The sequence below is a fragment of the Saccopteryx bilineata genome, chromosome 5, assembly GCF_036850765.1.
Source record: "Saccopteryx bilineata isolate mSacBil1 chromosome 5, mSacBil1_pri_phased_curated, whole genome shotgun sequence".
Classification (NCBI taxonomy): Eukaryota; Metazoa; Chordata; class Mammalia; order Chiroptera; family Emballonuridae; genus Saccopteryx; species Saccopteryx bilineata.
The window spans coordinates 70659798-70677885 of NC_089494.1; the positions used below are offsets into that span (position 1 = coordinate 70659798).

Sequence of the window (18088 nt, forward strand, 5' to 3'; positions counted from 1 at the left end):
TCTCAAGGACTAGAACCCTTCTCTTGTAAAACTAATTTAACTCAATCTGAATGCACATAACATGAAAATGTTGCTAATCAAAAGGAATGAATCATGTTCTGTTATCAATGCTGAAATTTCTTTCAATTTAATCTTGAAAAATAAAAGCACATTTCAAAAGCACATTTCAAGTTGCTATATTAATATGATTTTACTCTTTTTTATTTGGTTTCAAACTTTAGTCTTTGTTGAGCATCCGTGGCTCCTTATTTTCTCCGAGGCGAAATAGCAGAACGAGCCTTTTCAGCTTTAGAGGGCGAGCAAAGGATGTGGGATCAGAGAACGACTTTGCTGATGATGAGCACAGCACCTTTGAGGATAACGAGAGCCGGAGAGACTCCTTGTTTGTGCCCCGAAGACACGGAGAGCGCCGTAACAGTAATCTAAGTCAGACCAGTAGGTCGTCCCGGATGCTGGCAGTGTTTCCAGCCAATGGGAAGATGCATAGCACTGTGGATTGCAATGGTGTGGTTTCCTTGGTTGGTGGACCTTCGGTTCCTACATCGCCTGTAGGACAGCTTCTGCCAGAGGTGATAATAGATAAGCCAGCTACTGATGACAATGTAAGGAAGTTTTAAATAGTTCAGGCATGGCTGGCCCATTATTGCTATACCAGCCTGTGTTCCTACAGAATGGAACCCTTTGAGAATGATTCCTGGTTGGTCAAGCTGTGAATGCACTTGCATCTTGTAATACCTTTATAGACTAACCAACTAAAATTTAAAGCCTCAACACTCTTGCATAACACCTGAATGCATTTACTTATTAAACATGCTAAGGATAAATTAGACACAATAATAAATTACTGCCTCCAGTTGGAGGATTTGCTATATACCCATGCTGAACTTAGAGGACATCAACTAAAGTGCTGATATAAAAGTGAATGAAGGATGTCTATGTTTAAGTGTAAAGGGTGTATAATAAATCTTTCCAACAGATTCTTCAATATAACCCTGCATCAGTTTAGAAGGTTTTCAAGAACACTGTGCTTAAATAGATAGCTTCATTGTTATCTTAAAATTTCTAATATTCATATTTGTCTTACTGAAAGAAATGCTGATATAGGTCTTCTCAAAACTAATCTAAATGAAAAGCAACAAATAAATTATTAATACGGACAGGTAAAAGAACTGTCTGTGTTTAAAGATATGGTATGTATTTGTGATATATAACCAGATGAGGAATTTCTAAACATATGCTGCCTCTTATTAGATTGTTAACTCACTTAGAAATATATCAGCATGATGAGGCATGACTAAGTCAGAATTAGATGACTTATTGCTCTGGTACCCTGGATGAAACTGTTGTCCATGCAGTGTGTGTGTGTGTGTGTGTGCGTGCGTGTGTGTGTTTTAAACATACATTTCTGTTTCAATGACCATCTCTGTCTGTGCTCAGAAAATTTGATGGCAACTACACATAGTATAATCATTTGTATTTCTTTAAAAATAAATGGCTACCTCTCTCAAAATAAAATGCCTTGATCATTTATACGATTTTTCAAGTAGTTAGTTTTTTACTATCAGTTCCAAAATAAGGGAAACTGTTAAATATGTCTCTCAAGAGATTATCAACTATATCTAAATTACTTCATGCCTTATAAAATTATGAAATAAGAAGGTTTAAAAGAACTGATTTTTTTGCTGTATGGCTAAATGGTTGACAGTTTGGACATCCCAGGTTAATGATACAATAAGTCAGCAATATCTGCCATCACTAATTAAATATGAAAGTGCATGATGCATGTGTTTCATGAAATCCACTGTGTTACATTTTGTTGTTCACTTATCGTATTGATCAAGTTAATTATTTAATACCTTAGCATTTTCTTTACAGGGAACAACCACTGAAACTGAAATGAGAAAAAGACAGTCAAGTTCTTTCCATGTGTCCATGGACTTTCTAGAAGATCCTTCTCAAAGGCAAAGAGCAATGAGTATAGCTAGCATTTTAACAAACACAGTAGAAGGTTTGTAACAAATTCTATTTCCATTTCAATTAATTTTACTAAAACTTAAATTGTGTCTTTTGAATAAATATCTCTACTTGTGCATTGGAAATGACATATTCTAAAGAGAATATAAAAGGTCTTATTCAAGAATTATTATTTGTTATTCCTACTTATAAATTCTAGGAGCTTTAAAAAATTATTTAATTTCAATGACATTGAACCTCTGACAAATGTTTTTCTATGTGTAGAAACTCCTTAAAGATATAGAATAAACATTTTATTAGGGTCTTCTAATCCCATTAGTCATAGTGATCTACTTTCCTACTTAGCTTAATGATTACCTGAGTGCTCTCAAAATTGGAGAGGAGTAGGTTATTTTTGCAAAATAAAAACAAAACAATGATTCTTGGCTCATTTTAATCACCACCCTATCTCTTATAGTCTGAGGATGATAGCTTAGCCAGATATTAACACAGAATTACACACAGTATCTATATTACCCTAACTCATGTTTCTATTGAAACTTTATTTAAAAGTTCATTTACCTAACTTTAGGTCAAATGTTAAACCACATTATCAATGCATACGAAAACAACAACAATAAAAACAAACAAACTATTCTTTCCCTGGTCAGTTGGCTCAGTGATAGAGCGTCAGCCTAGCATGTGGATGTCCTGGATTGAATTCTCCACCAGGGCACACGGGAGAAACACCCATCTGCTTCTCCACCTCTTCCCTTCTCGCTTCCCTCACTCTCTCTCTCTTTCTCTTCTCCTCCTCTCCTACAGCCATGGCTCAATTGGAGCAAATTGGCCCCGGGCAGTGAGGATGGCTTCATGGCCTCTGCCTCAGGTGCTAAAAATGGCTTTGGTTGTAAAGGAGCAAGGGCCCCAGATGGGCAGAGCATTGTCCCCTAGTGGGCTTTCCAGGTGGATTCCAGTCCAGATATAGGCGGGAATCTGTCTCGGCCTCCCCTCCTCTTACTACAAAAGAAAACAAACTATTCTTTGTTACCTCTGTTCTATGTGTATGTCTGAAGAAATATCTTTGGGAGTTAAAAAATAAATACTTTAGTTTGTTTTATATATATAAAAGAATTTGACTCTGTAACAAAGGAAAATGTATTGATTATTGAAGTTTAGTGGATCTGAAATAAATGAAACAAGAATATGTGTGTCTAAAATATATCTTTTGGTGATTGTCCTTATTTTTTAAATCTAGAACTTGAAGAATCTAGGCAGAAATGCCCACCCTGTTGGTACAAATTTTCTAACATATTCTTAATCTGGGACTGTTCACCTTATTGGTTAAAAGTGAAACATCTCGTCAACCTGGTTGTGATGGACCCCTTTGTTGATCTGGCCATCACCATCTGCATTGTCTTAAATACTCTTTTCATGGCCATGGAGCACTATCCCATGACGGAGGAGTTCAATCATGTGCTTACAGTAGGAAACTTGGTAAGCTTATTGGAAGGTAAATGTGTTGTCTTCCATTTTTTGTTTGTTTGTTTTAGGAACTGTTTACACTTAATAGTTTGTCTTTTCACCATACTTCCTACTCTTGGCTATAATTGGGAATTATATCTAGCTGAATACACTATACATTTTGCCAAAAATAATAATCCTTAATGTCAGAGCAAAAACTGAGAGAGTAATAGACATAGACTATTTGAAAAGTAAATATTGATAGTTATAACTTTTTTAAGATGCAGAAACAGTTTAAGGACATTTTTGAAATGATATTATCACAGTTCCCCTACTTCTAGAAGGCTAAAAGAAAATTGTAGATCTTTTTATCTTGCTTAATCATCATTATTATAAGCTATAATTTAAGCACCAAAAAATGTCTCCAGCTTTTTCATTTCCAGGATCTAGATAGGACATATATTGTTTTATCTGTCTATTCTATATCAAAACTATAAAACATTGAAAATATCCAGCTCATTTTGTGCATTATATGATTAACAAGGCCATTTTGGGGGAAGGTTACCACTTAATTTTTTCTCTTCTCTGATTAAAAAAAACATAAATTATTAAAGTGTTTGTCAGTTGACTCATCTTAGGAATATTAGCTTCTGTTTGCTGAAAGAATGAGGGCTCTAAAGTAATGCATGCATTTTCCACAATATTTCTTTTATGATTTATGAATTTTGATGGTAGAAAGAAAAACTTGCAAAACATCCTGTATTGTAGTATTCTTATTTTTAAAACACTAGGATTTACACTATGGAATTAAATTAGTTTTTTTCATATGCATAACAAATTGATAATAGTAATGCATATATTATAATAATAGATATACTATCTGATTTAAGAGAAATTAGAATAAACTTACAGATAAAGTTGTTAACAAGCAAAATCTTGTCAGTACCTGTGCCGTATAAAACTGGGAGGAAAGGCAGTTTGGTGTAATGGGTAGAACCCTGGTTAAAAATGGATTTGCACTCAAATCCTAGTTTTGCCATTTACCAGTTTATATGATATCAGGCAAATCACTGAACCCATTTAAAGTCCTCTTTCCTCATCAGTAAGGTAATTAAAATACCTGCATTAGCCACTTAATAAACTTCTGTGAGGATAAAATGAAATAATGTATTTCATTATTTGCCTTCTAGCAATTATAATTTATTGTACAGGTATAAGCATGTAGTAGAATTTTTATGAGGCAGGTAGCACAAACATTTTTTTTTTCTAAGAGCAAATAATGTACCATTCTACTTTATCATTATCTGATGCAATTAGAGTAATTTTGTTTTGATCTTAGGTTTTCACTGGGATCTTTACAGCAGAAATGTTCCTGAAAATTATTGCCATGGATCCTTACTATTATTTCCAAGAAGGCTGGAATATCTTTGATGGTTTTATTGTGACGCTTAGCCTGGTAGAACTTGGCCTCGCCAACGTGGAAGGATTATCAGTTCTTCGTTCTTTTCGATTGGTAAAAAATAAATTTAAAAAATGTCCAAAAATCAGGAGTTTTTCTTAACACTGCTGTAGGTTTAAACATACAACCATTAACATTTTAAATTTTGGTGTAACATTTGCACTGTCAAAAATTTTTCCTAAATGGATAAAATTTTCCATCTTACTTCAAAATGTCTTAATTGCAAAAAGCATAATCATGTAAAATTTCATGTATTTCTCAGTTACTATTCTAATAATTTTTTCTAGAGATGACTATAGTTAATATTTACAGATCTAAAAATATTTTTATTGAAAACGTGTCACGTTTTAGTAGTAAGTTGAAAATATAAACAGCCCTTTCTATCAATGGATGATGATTAGATACAAGATGTGCATGCAGAAACTTTTCTTAATTCTATTGCTGGAAAATATATTCCTTCTCAAAATCACTGGAGAGAAATCTGTAGGATTACTTAACCTGCCCATTGATTTACCTATATGTTCTTGGACATCAGGGAAAGAATTATAATCATGGGAATATTCCAACTTTTAAAATGCAGGCACATCTAGATATGTCAATGCCTCAAAGGAGCATTAATGAATAATAAACACCTTTCTCCACTTATAGTAAGGCTCAATATGATGTTACTTTGCATGCTGCTAACAAATAAATATCAGGAGAGATCATTGCAATTTAGATATTAATATTAGTTTCAGGCCTGGTATGCCTTATAAAACCTTCACAAAACAAATTAAGGACAATTGGACCCCAAGTAATCATTAAACATTTACTCTTACGGAAGATGATTGACATGATTAAAATACAGAAGAACTAGATTCTTGTTAGGGTGTCCAAAATTAGCCATGAGCCTGAAAGGGTTCAAAGCCAGGGCAGGTGTAACAGATTCAACAGTAATCATTATTTTGGTAAAACCAAATATATGTAATATTTCTGATATATAATGATAATATATATTAATTTTTTATATTTCAGCTCCGTGTTTTCAAGCTGGCAAAATCTTGGCCAACTTTGAATATGCTAATAAAGATTATTGGCAATTCAGTGGGGGCCCTGGGAAATCTAACACTGGTGTTGGCCATTATCGTCTTTATTTTTGCGGTGGTCGGCATGCAGCTCTTTGGTAAAAGCTACAAAGATTGTGTCTGCAAGATTTCTAGTGACTGTGAACTCCCGCGCTGGCACATGAATGACTTTTTCCACTCCTTCCTGATTGTGTTCCGTGTGCTGTGTGGAGAATGGATAGAGACCATGTGGGACTGCATGGAGGTTGCTGGTCAAGCCATGTGCCTTACTGTCTTCATGATGGTCATGGTCATTGGGAACCTGGTGGTATGTGCCGACTTAAAATAGTATTTTAGAAATAAGAGCACAATAGAATGGTGACCATTTTATCAAATGCAAAATCTATTCTTAATAATTTAAAAATAAAAAGTATCTTTCCTTGGATATGGTATCAGTCTCATTTTGACCACACAGCAATATAACAGGAGCCCTATAGTAATTATACTCAACACCACTTTATCAATCATTTCATTACATTTATTAAGTGAATTCCAATACAATATCATATTGAAGACAGGACTAATAGTATATGTTAGAAGCATTCAGAGACAAAGAAAGGAGAAATCCAAAAAGAATTTAGAGAAAATCCAATCTTACTTCCCAGTTTAGAACTAAAAAATTGTGCTTTTATATGTTCATAAGTGATTTTACCCTTTTCTTGTCTCTTCATGCAGTAGTATTCAGTCACTCTCTGTCCTATGGCAGATGCATTAGTCAACTTGGGTTAGTCAATCCTTTGTTGGCTCTCAGTTAAAACAAGGGTTGCCTCATAATCCTAGATTACTTAAATGGAGTAACTGATCAACTCTTCTCTCTCTTAAATTTGGAAAATTAATTACTTTTATACTATACAATTATTGAATACATTCTAAAGAATATATTCATTAATATGCCAATCTTATGGAAATATTAGGGATTATTTATAAATAATTCTTCTAATTGGTCAATTAGTCCAATTAGTGGGATATGAAAAATATGATAGATTAAGAATCAAGTGTCAATGCCTATATTAAATGCCTAATTCTCATTCTGGGTCATTTAAATAATGCCCAATTCAGTATCACTCTTTATCAAAAAAGAAACTATAGAATGTATTTAGGTCTTCGCCAGATAGCTCATTTGGTTAGAGTGTCATACCAATAAGCCAAGGTTGTGGGTTTGATCCTCTGTCAAAGCACATACAAGAATCAATCAATGATAGCATAAATAAGTGGAACAACTAATTGACATCTCTCTCTCTCTTTCTTTATTTCTCTTTCTAATCAATAAAGTAAAATTTAAAAAGCAATCATTAGAATTTATTTAAATTCATAATTACAAACACTAATGATTTTTAGGTTTAGGACTCTTGTATAAGGATATATATCAATCTGGTTTCTTATAATCACATGTCTTTTTTAAGTGAGAGAAGAGGAGATAGACAGACTCTCATGTGTGCCCTGACCAGGATCTACCCTGCAACCCCTGTTTGGGACAGATGCTTGAATCAAATGAGCCCTGGGCTTATACTCGAACCCATAGAGCCACTGGCTTCAAGAGGGGAAGAGAAAGAGAGTAGGGGGAGAAGGAAGGGTAGAGAAGCATGATCACTTCACATGTGTGCCTTGACGGGGGATTGAACCTGGGACATCAGCATGCCAAGTTGATGCTCTATCCACTGAGCCAACTGGACAGGGCCTATAATCACACAATTTTAAATTTAGCTAAACCTTAGAGCATCTCATTTAACATCCTCATTTTATAAATGAGAGAACTTGAGACCAGCAGAAATTATTTCCTTGTCTGAGGAGGAATGTATAGTGAAGTAGCCATTGAGCAAGATCACAAATTCAGATCGCACAATTTCTGATCACCATGCTGTGCTGCTCCTTTCTCATCTAGTTGTTAGAATTTATAGTTCCCTCTATGCTTATAAAAATAAGTAATCTCAATCTGCTGTTTATATTTGGGTAAAATGATAATCATGTTTGTATTATTTTTAAGGTCCTGAATCTCTTTCTGGCTTTGCTTCTGAGCTCATTTAGTGCAGACAACCTTGCAGCCACTGACGATGATAATGAAATGAACAATCTCCAAATTGCTGTGGATAGGATGCATAAAGGAATCGCTTATGTGAAGAGAAAAATATATGAATTTATTCAACAATCCTTTGTTAAAAAACAAAAAATTTTAGATGAAATTAAACCACTTGATGATCTAAACAATAAGAAAGACAGTTGTATGTCTAATCATATAACAGAAATTGGGAAAGATCTTGACTATCTTAAAGATGTAAATGGAACCACAAGTGGAATAGGAACTGGCAGCAGTGTTGAAAAATACATTATTGATGAAAGTGATTACATGTCGTTCATAAACAATCCCAGTCTTACTGTGACTGTACCAATTGCTGTAGGAGAGTCTGACTTTGAAAATTTAAACACAGAGGACTTCAGTAGTGAATCTGATCTGGAAGAAAGCAAAGAGGTAAGATTTTGTAGTTATGGGGAGGTATGAATTTGTATATATATATATATACATGTATTATATTGCTGTATTTATGGTTATGTATTTTTCATCTAGAAGTTTCTGCCTTTATATAAAGTTTTATTTCTCTGAGAAATCAAGATTTAAGTGGAAAGATATGGTTGATAAATTGAAGAATAACGCAGTTTTTCTTTTGTTTGTTTCTTTGCTTTTAGCAAGAGAGACAGAGAGAGAGAGAGAGGAACAGACAAGGACAAACAGAAAGGGAGAGAAATGAGAAGCATCCATGCTTTGTTGTGGCATCTTAGTTGTTCATTGCTTGCTTTCTCATATGTGCCTTGACCATGGGGCTCCAGAAGAGCCAGTGACCCCTTGCTCAAACCAGCGACCTTGGTCTCAAACCAGCAACCTATAGACTCAAACCAGCAACCATGAGGTCATATCTATGATCCCACAAAGCCAGTGACTCCACACTCAAGCTGGTGAGCCTGAGCTCAAGCTGGTGAGCCCATGCTCAAGCCAGCGACCTCAGGGTTTCGAACCTGGGTCCCCAGCATCCCAGTCTGATGCTCTATCCACTGTGGCACTGCCTGGTCAGGCAATAATAATGTAGTTTTTATTCATCTTTATCAATGGATATTTGTTAGATGGTGATAAGAAATGAGTAAACATCATATAATGTAATACTTAAAATAACCTAAAAAAATATGTTATGACTCTAACTTTTCAGATAAGAAAATTAGTTTAGGGAACTTAAGGTAATATAACTTACTTTAAGGTAATATAACTTACAAGGGGTATAGCTAAGGATTGAATTTATTATTTTTTTACATACTCATAAATGTAAACCTACTTTTCTCTCACCCTGTATTTTTCAAATAATACTGTGAACATTACAGAACATTTTAGTTGGCAGATCAACTTAGAAATAAGAGGGAGATCAATGGCTCAGATGTTTTTTTAGAAAAAAGAAAATTTAAATACTTCTAAATCTTAGGTACTATTTCTTTTTTTTAATTAATTTTAATGTGGTGACATTGATAAATCAGGGTACATATGTTCAGAGAAAACATCTCTAGGTTATTTTGACATTTTATTATGCTGCATTCCCATCACCCAAAGTCCAATTGTCTTCCGTCACCTTCTAACTGATTTTCTTTGTGCCCCTCCCCTCTCCCAACTCCGTCTCTCCCCCCCCCACCCTGTAACCACCACATTCTTGTCCATGTCTCTGAGTCTCATTTTTATGTCCCACCAATGTATGGAATCATATAGTTCTTAGTTTTTTCTGATTTGCTTATTTCGCTCAGTATAATGTTATCAAGGTCCATCCATGTTGTTGAAAATGATCCAATGTCATCATTTCTTATGGCTGAGTAGTATTCCATAGTATATATGTACCAAAGCTTTTTAATCCACTCGTCCACTGATGGACACTTGGGCTGTTTCCAGATCTTCGCTATTATGAACAATGCTGCCATAAACGTGGTAAGAATTGAATTTAAAGCCTTTGTTTACAGGTTCTATTTGTCTTGCATTGCATGACATTAGCTCACTTATGTGGAAGAGAAGGAGAAATAGTCTATGTAGATCCTCCAATTAAAATTATATTGACTTATGTATTAATCTTCCAGGTTGCTATATAATATATCATATAGTGGGTGACTTAAGCAACCAAAATACATTTTCTTACTTTTCTGGAGATTGTAAAGTCCAATATCAAGGTGATAGCAGGGTCAGTGTCTGGTGAGAGTGCTCTTCTTGGGCTGCAGATGGCTGCCTTCTCACTGTGTGCTCGCATGACCTTTTCTTGATGTGTATATACAGAGAAAGAAAGAGTTCTGGTGTCTTTTCCTCTTTTTATAGGAGCAACAGCCCTATCAGATTAAGACCCCAACCTTATGATTTCATTTAACCTTTATCACTACCTCACAGGCCTTATCTCCAAATACATTCACAATGGGAGTTAGAACTTCAACAGATTAATTTTGGAGGAACACAATTCAGTCCAAAGCAATTTACTTAGAAGTATAATATTAAGTGATAACTCTAATGGATATAAAAGATAATTCAAAGGAAGTCTAGAGGAAAGCACTTTCACTTTCCATTTATTGTCAGGAAGTTTCAAAAACAGAAAAATGTCCTTTAGTTTACATTGTTTAGATTTTTTTTGTGTGTGTGTATATTTTCTGAAGCTGGAAATGGGGAGGCAGTCAGACAGACTCCCGCATGAGCCCAACCGGGATCCACCCGGCACGCCCACCAGGGGGCGATGCTCTGCCCATCTGGGGCGTCGCTCTGTTGCGACCAGAGCCACTCTATCGCCTGAGGCAGAGGCCACAGAGCCATCCTCAGCGCCCAGGCCATTCTTGCCTCAATGGAGCCTTGACTACGGGAGGGGAAGAGAGAGACAGAGAGGAAGGAAAGAGGGAGGGGTGGAGAAGCAGATGGGTGCTTCTCCTGTGTGCCCTGGCTGGGAATTGAACCTGGGACTTCTGCACGCCAGGCCGATGCTCTACCACTGAGCCAACCGGCCAGGGCCAAGTTTAGATATTTTTAAAATTTATTTAAATACTTTAGTTTTTTAGAGAAATTTTGGGTTCACAGGAAAATGGAGAGGCATGCAAAGAAATTCCCTGTATACCCCCTGTTGCTACACATGCATAGCCTCCCAATATCAACATCCCCCATCAGAGGTACATTGTTATAGTTGGTAAATTGACTTTGACACATAATTATCACCCGAAGTCCATAATTTACACTAGAGTTCACTCTTGGTATTGTACATATTATGGGTTTGAACAAATATATAAAGATGTGTCCATGGTTACAGTATCACATAGAGCAGTTTAACTGCCCTGAAAATCCTCTGTGCTTCACTAATTCAATCTTCCCTCCCATCAACCCCTGACAACCACTGATCCTGTCTCCATAGTTTTGCCATTTTGAGACTGTCATATTGTTAGAGTCACAAAGTATGTAGCCTTTTGAGACTGGTTTCTTTCACTTGGTAATATGCATTTAAGTTTCTTCCATGCCTTTTCATGGCTTGATAGCTCATTTCTTTTTGGAGCTAAATAATATTCTCCTATGTAGATGTACCACAATTTATTGATCTGTTTACCTACTGAATAATAGCCTGACCAGGCAGTGGCACAGTGGATAGAGCATCAACCTGGGACACAGAGGACTCAGGTTCAATACCCCAAGGTCACCGGCTTGAGTACAGGCTCATCCAGCATGAGCATGGGATCATAAACATGACTCCATGGTAGCTAGCATGAGCCCAAAGGTCACTGGCTTGAGCCTAAGATCGCTGGCTTGAGCAAGGGGTCACTGACTCAGCTGGAGCCCCCTGGTCAAGGCACATATGAGAAAGCATCAGTGAATAAGATGCTGCAAGAAAGAATTGATACTTCTTATCTCTCTCCTTTCCTGTCTGTGTGTTTCTATGTCTCTCTCTGTATTCCTCACTAATAAATAAATAAATAAATAATAATATCTTAGTTGTTTCCATGTTTTGACAATTATGAATAAAGCTGCTATAAACATACACATGCAGATTTCTGTGTGAACATACGTTTTCAAATTATTTGGGTAAATACTAAGGAGACAAATTGCTGGATCATATTGCTGGTAAGAGTCAGTTTTGTTTTATAAAAAATCACCCTACTGTCTTCAAAATGGCTGTACCATTTTGCATCCTTATCAGCAATGAGTATGAGTTTCTGTTGCTCCATATCCTTCCTAGCTTGGTGTTATCAGTCTCGTGAATTTTGCCTGCTCTAACAGATGTATAGTGGTATCACATTTCACATTGTTGTTTTAATTTGCATTTCCCTGATGACATATGATGTGGAGCATCTTGCCAAAGGCTTATTTGCCATCCGTACATGTTCTTTGATGAGGTGTCTATTAAGGTCTTTGACCCATTTTTAATCAAGTTGTTATCTTATTGTTGAGTTTTAAGAATATATTGTATATTTTGGATAACAGTCCTTTATCAGCTTTGTTTTTTGCAAATACTTTCTCCCAGTCTGTGGTTTGACTTCTCACTCTTTTGACAGTGCCTTTGGCAAAGCAGAAATTTTTAATTTTAAAGAAAATCAGTTGATTGATTCTCTCTCATGAATTGTGATTTTGGTAGTCTCTTAAAGGTAATTTTCTTCCCTATGGTAATCTACATTATCTCTTATGCTATCTTCTAGGAGTAGTATAGATTTGCATTATTATATTTAGGTCTGTAGTCCACTTTGAGTTAATTCTAGTGAAGGATAAAAGAGCTATGTCTAGATTCATTTTTTTAATGTGGATATCTAGTTATTCTAGTACCATTTGTTGTTAAAAGACTATCTTTGCTCCATTGTATGGCCTTTGCTTCTTTATCAAAGAACAGTCAATTATGTTTATGTGGGTCTGTTTCTGGGCTCTCTATTCTGTTCTGTTGATATACTTAACTATTCTTTCACCAATATTGTATTGTCTTGATTACTGTAGCTTTATAGTAAGTTTTGGAGTTAGGTAGGGTCAAGCCTCCAACTTTGTTTTTCTCCTTCAATATTTTGTTGACTATTTGGGGTGTTTGCCTTCTCATATAAACTTTAGATTCAGTGTGTTGACATCTATAAAATATCTTGCTGGAATTTTTATTGAGACTGCATTGATCTATAAATCAATACAGATCAAGATGGGAAGCACTGATATCTTGATAATATTGAGTCTTTTTTACCCAAGAACATACAATATCTCTCTATTTATTTAGTTCTTTGGGTTTTTTCATCAATGTTTTATAGTTTTTCTCACATAGATCTTTAGTAGATTTATATCTAAGTATTTTATTTTGGGTGTGCTAATGTAAATGGTATTAATTTCAGTTTTCACTTGTTAAATGTTTATATTCATATTTTAAAAAACGATTCACTTTTGTATATTAACCTTATATCCTGAAACCTTGCTATGATCACTTATTTATTCTAGGAGGGTATTTATTGTCAATTCTTTTGAATTTTCTACATAAATCATTATATCAAATGCCAAAAGAGACAGTATTTTTTTTCTTACCAATCAGTATATCTCTTATTTTATTTTCTTCTCTTAGTATATTAGTATGACTTCCAGTATGATGTTGAATAGGAATGATGTGAAGGGACATACTTGCTTGCTCCTGATCTTTGTGGGAAAATTCCTAGTTTCTCACTATTAGGTATAATATACAGGTTGTTGTTGTTTTTGTGGAGTTTTATTGTAGATATTCTTCATCAGATGAGGAAGTTTCTCTCTCTATTCTTAGTTTATTGAGCATTCTTGTCATGACTAGATATTGGATTTTGTCAAATGCTCTCCAACCTCATGTAATAGTACTCCCCACCCTTACCCATCTAAATATACTGATTTTTTGGTTTGTAAAATTTCTCACACTTTATCAGGTTTGGGGTTTTTTTTTTTTTTGGTTTTGTTTTTTTTTGTATTTTTCTGAAGTGAGAAGTAGGGAGGCAGAGAGACAGACTACCACATGTGCCTGACCAGGATCCACCTGGCATGCCCACCAGCCATGGGGCAATGCTCTACCCATCTGGGGCACTGCTCTGTTGCAACCAAAGCCATTCTATCACCTGAGAAGGGGGCCACGGAGCCATTCTCAGCGCCCGGGGCTAACTCTGCTCCAATGGAGCCGTGGCTGCAGGAGGGGAAGAGAGAGATAGAGAGAAAATAGAGGGGGGAGAGGGGAGAAGCAGATAGGCACTTCTGTGTGCCCTGGCCAAGAATCGAACCCGGAACTTTCACACACCTGGCCAACACTCTACCAATGAGCCAACCGGCCAGGGCCCGCTTTATCAGTTTTTTTTTTGTTGCTGTTGTTTGGCTAGGGCTTGTTTCTTTTCTTTACATTTAATTACTGATACAAAATTTCATGTTAAAGCAGAATTTGGACTATATTAGAGTTTTATTCCTCTACCTTCACCTCTGCTGTGGGCAAATGTTTGACTAACACTAGATTTCACAATTAATAAAAACAACTTAATATTTAGTAAGTATGAATGATCTACTGAAGATTGTCCTTTTAACATACAGCTTGATGAAGAAATTTTAAGGATGATTTGGAAATTAATGAGTTAATATTTAACTTTACTAGCTGCTCTGTGAAAATGCTAAATCTCACTATGGTGTCTTTTTCTCTGATATTATATGGGTGTTTTGTTGAAAGTCTTTAATAGAGGTCATTTTAATTTTTAATATGCTTAGTGAATACCAGAAATATTTACTAATGCACAATATACACAATGAAATATTAATATTTTTGAGGTTGTAGAGAATCTCAGTTATGTATGATTTAAAATATATTTTAAATATATATCAATAGTAAAAAGTTCACCTTTAAAATAGTACATGCCTAGTTTTAAAAATAAGTACTTTTTAAAAATAATATATACACATACATATAATCTGTACCCTTAAATTCCAGATTTATATTTTAATATATTTTAGCATGTGCTATAACTTGAACTCTTACTAAACCCTATATAAATAAGCTCTCTGTAAGAAACCCAATCTAAAATAAAAATAGTAACTTCCTAATATCAAGTAAGAGAATAAGAAAATACCATTTAATCATTTACTATTAAATATATATATAATATTTAAATGATCCATATATATATAAAATGGAGTATTTTATTTGCTTTGCTTTGTTTTCACACTTAAGGTCAAAATCATATGCTTCAGTAGAGAACATTTATTTTAAAAATGTCGCATACAGCCACTGAGAAGGAAAATGTTCTTAGAGTCAGGTTTGTATTTATTAAGTGGCTAAGTATGAGGCAAATTGAATGCCTCAGGTATGATGTGGTCCCTGCATCTCTAAGCTCACTTGCTAAGTCAGTGTGCCAAAAATACATGGATAATACATGCCAGTATAGAGTTTAGCTATTGAGAGTCAGTGGGTGAAAATATACATATTTTTAAATTAAGTGGTTCATTTTGAAAATTATTAAAATTTGGTCAATGTTTAGTAAACATTATTTAAAATAGATTTCTAAAATAAGTCTATTTTTGTGAACCAATGTCACAATAAATTCAATTAAAATAAATAAAATAACAATAAATAAAATAAAATAGTCAATTAATCTCAAAAACTACATGAACCAGTGGCTTTATTAAGTGTATATCTTTTTGTTGTTTGTTTGTTTGTGTATTTGTATTTTTTGAGAGAGAGAGAGAGAGAGAAGGGCGAGGGAGGGAAGGGACAGACAGGGACAGGCAGACAGGAAGGGAGAGAGACGAGAAGCATCATTTCTTTGTTGCAGCACTTTAGTTGTTCATTGATTGCTTTCTCATATGATCCTTGATGGGGGGCTCCAGCCAAGCCAGTGACTCCTTGCTCAAGCCAACAACCTTGGTCTTCAAACCATCAACCTTTGGGCTCAAGCCAGTGACCATGGGGTCATGTCTATGATCCCACACTCAAGTCAGCACCCCCACACTCAAGCTGGTGAGCCTGCACTCAAGCAGGATGAGCCCACACTCAAGCTGGCAACCTCAAGGTTTCAAACCTGCGTCCTCTGCATCCCAGGCCAATGTTCTATCCACTACACCACCTCCTGGTCAGGCGAGATATATTTCAAAAAAGAAAAAAATAATTAACATTATAGGTTTTTTAATTAAGTTGGTTTTAAATAAAAGGCTCTGGCTTATTGGTTAAGCGGATAGAACATTGGCCTGGCATAAGGATGTCCTTGGTTCAACCTCCAGTCAGGGCACATATGAGAAGCAAGTATCTGCTGCTCTTCTCCTTTCTCTCCCCCTTCTCTCTCTCTTCCCCTCTTACAGCCAATTGCCTGTTTGGTCCGCCATGAGCTCAGGTGCTGAGGATAGCTGAATTGATTCCAGCATCGGGCCCAAATGGGGGTAGCTGGGTAGATCTTGGCCAAGGCACATGCTGTAGTCTGTCTCACTATCTTCTCTCCTCTTATTTACTTAATAAATAAATAAATAAAATAATTGAGAATATTTTAGTTTTGCTGTTATACAATTTCTGTGGCATTTTACTAGAATTTTATCTAATGTACTAGTGTAGAAACAGACTCTTCCCATGCATCTGAAAATCATTCCCTTACTGTTTTGAGTAATTGTGGTACTCCAATCAAATAAACTGCTCCAAGCCACATTATGTTTGACTTTATTGAGAAATATAAGAATATTTTAATAAAATATACTAGTTTTAACAACATTCTTTTAGCCTGTGATAAAACAAAGAAAAATCAATAAAGTCACTGATAATTTGAATAATATAAATAATAAAAGTAAATATACTATAAATGCATATTATCTCAAAATTATATTTATAGGGAATTCTTATTTTCAAGTTTCCATGGTATATTTATCTAAATTAACAGTACACTGGATCTCAAAGTAAAGCACATTAAATTCAAAACAGCAAAGACTAAGTAGGGTTATTATCTCCATATACTCAAAATAGAAGACATCATGTATTGTGTAGACACAATACAGTTAAACTAGAAATTAATAGCGAAATGATAGAAAAAATTCTAATCATTTAAAAACTAAGATATTTCCTCCTATCAATGAACAGCTAAAGTGACACAACTATGAGTTGACGCATCTCATCTCTCTCCCTTTCTGGCTCTCTCTCTCTCTCTCTCTCTCATTTAAAAAAAGAGAAAGAGAGATTTCCTATTTCATTAGACAGTGGTTTGCTTAGTACATTTCTGATGACCATTTGTATCTTCAAAACATAGCAATCTGATTTCATATTCACATTGTAAATTATGATTTCCTTATTTCCTCTTCTTATTCAGTCCCACTTTGGCTCTAAACTTAAAATCTTTTCATTTCAAAGAGAATTCACAATCAGTTTATAGTACTAATCCTTTCTCACTAGGCTACGTATTAGTTACCAAAATTGAAGTAATTTGCTTTTCATGTCCGTTTGATGCACAGAAACTTAACGAAAGCAGTAGCTCCTCTGAGGGCAGCACTGTAGACATTGGCGCCCCTACAGAGGAACAGCCCGTAGTGGAGCCTGAGGAAACCCTGGAACCTGAAGCCTGTTTCACGGAAGGTAAAGAAAATGACCTCATAATAATCTACCATTTATAAAGGTTATTTTAGCTCTTGGTCACCCAAAATGGACCACTTAGAATAGAATTTTGTAGATCTATTTCAATTACCTCTAGTATCCTAACAGACTTAAATTTTACTGTTATCTTTTAGTTAGCTCTACCCATTATGTATAAGGGATCATGGACATGGAGAAAAAAAATATTTTAATGTATAGTCAAAACTAGTGACTAATTAATCACTTTTAAAATAAAATTGTGATTTCACAAGTTGGTATCTTAGAAACACTAGTCAAAATTCTCATACACAGAAGTTGCCTTTAAATAATTTTCTGACTATTAAAATCAAATGAGTTGCAAAAGTCAAACTGTATTTTTTAATGAAATCATCATTTTCTGATTCTTGTTGGATGAAACAGGAAATTAGCACTGCCCAATACCTGATAACTGAACAGTATCTAGTTGAGCTGGTACAATTTAATGCTAAGTCTGAAAGCTTTGTTTCTTTGCATAATAATTTGAGTAATATTTCCCATGGTCAGATTTTCTGGGAAATTTGAGTTTT

At 35.0% G+C, this 18088-nt stretch overlaps 1 protein-coding gene across 5 annotated transcripts in view; it reads left to right on the forward strand.

The window, feature by feature from the left end:
* Positions 1–18088, forward strand: part of LOC136337604 (sodium channel protein type 1 subunit alpha) — a 139321-nt gene that overhangs the window by 88729 nt on the left and 32504 nt on the right. For 3 of the 5 annotated variants that reach the window (XM_066279044.1, XM_066279039.1, XM_066279040.1), the window contains 7 exons: positions 222–602; positions 1876–2008; positions 3212–3450; positions 4757–4930; positions 5891–6247; positions 7964–8446; positions 17405–17525. In XM_066279044.1, coding sequence (XP_066135141.1) covers positions 222–602; positions 1876–2008; positions 3212–3450; positions 4757–4930; positions 5891–6247; positions 7964–8446; positions 17405–17525 — 1888 coding nt within the window. The remainder of the gene's footprint in view (positions 1–221; positions 603–1875; positions 2009–3211; positions 3451–4756; positions 4931–5890; positions 6248–7963; positions 8447–17404; positions 17526–18088) is intronic. The other 2 variants (XM_066279042.1, XM_066279043.1) reach the window with 1 other exon arrangement.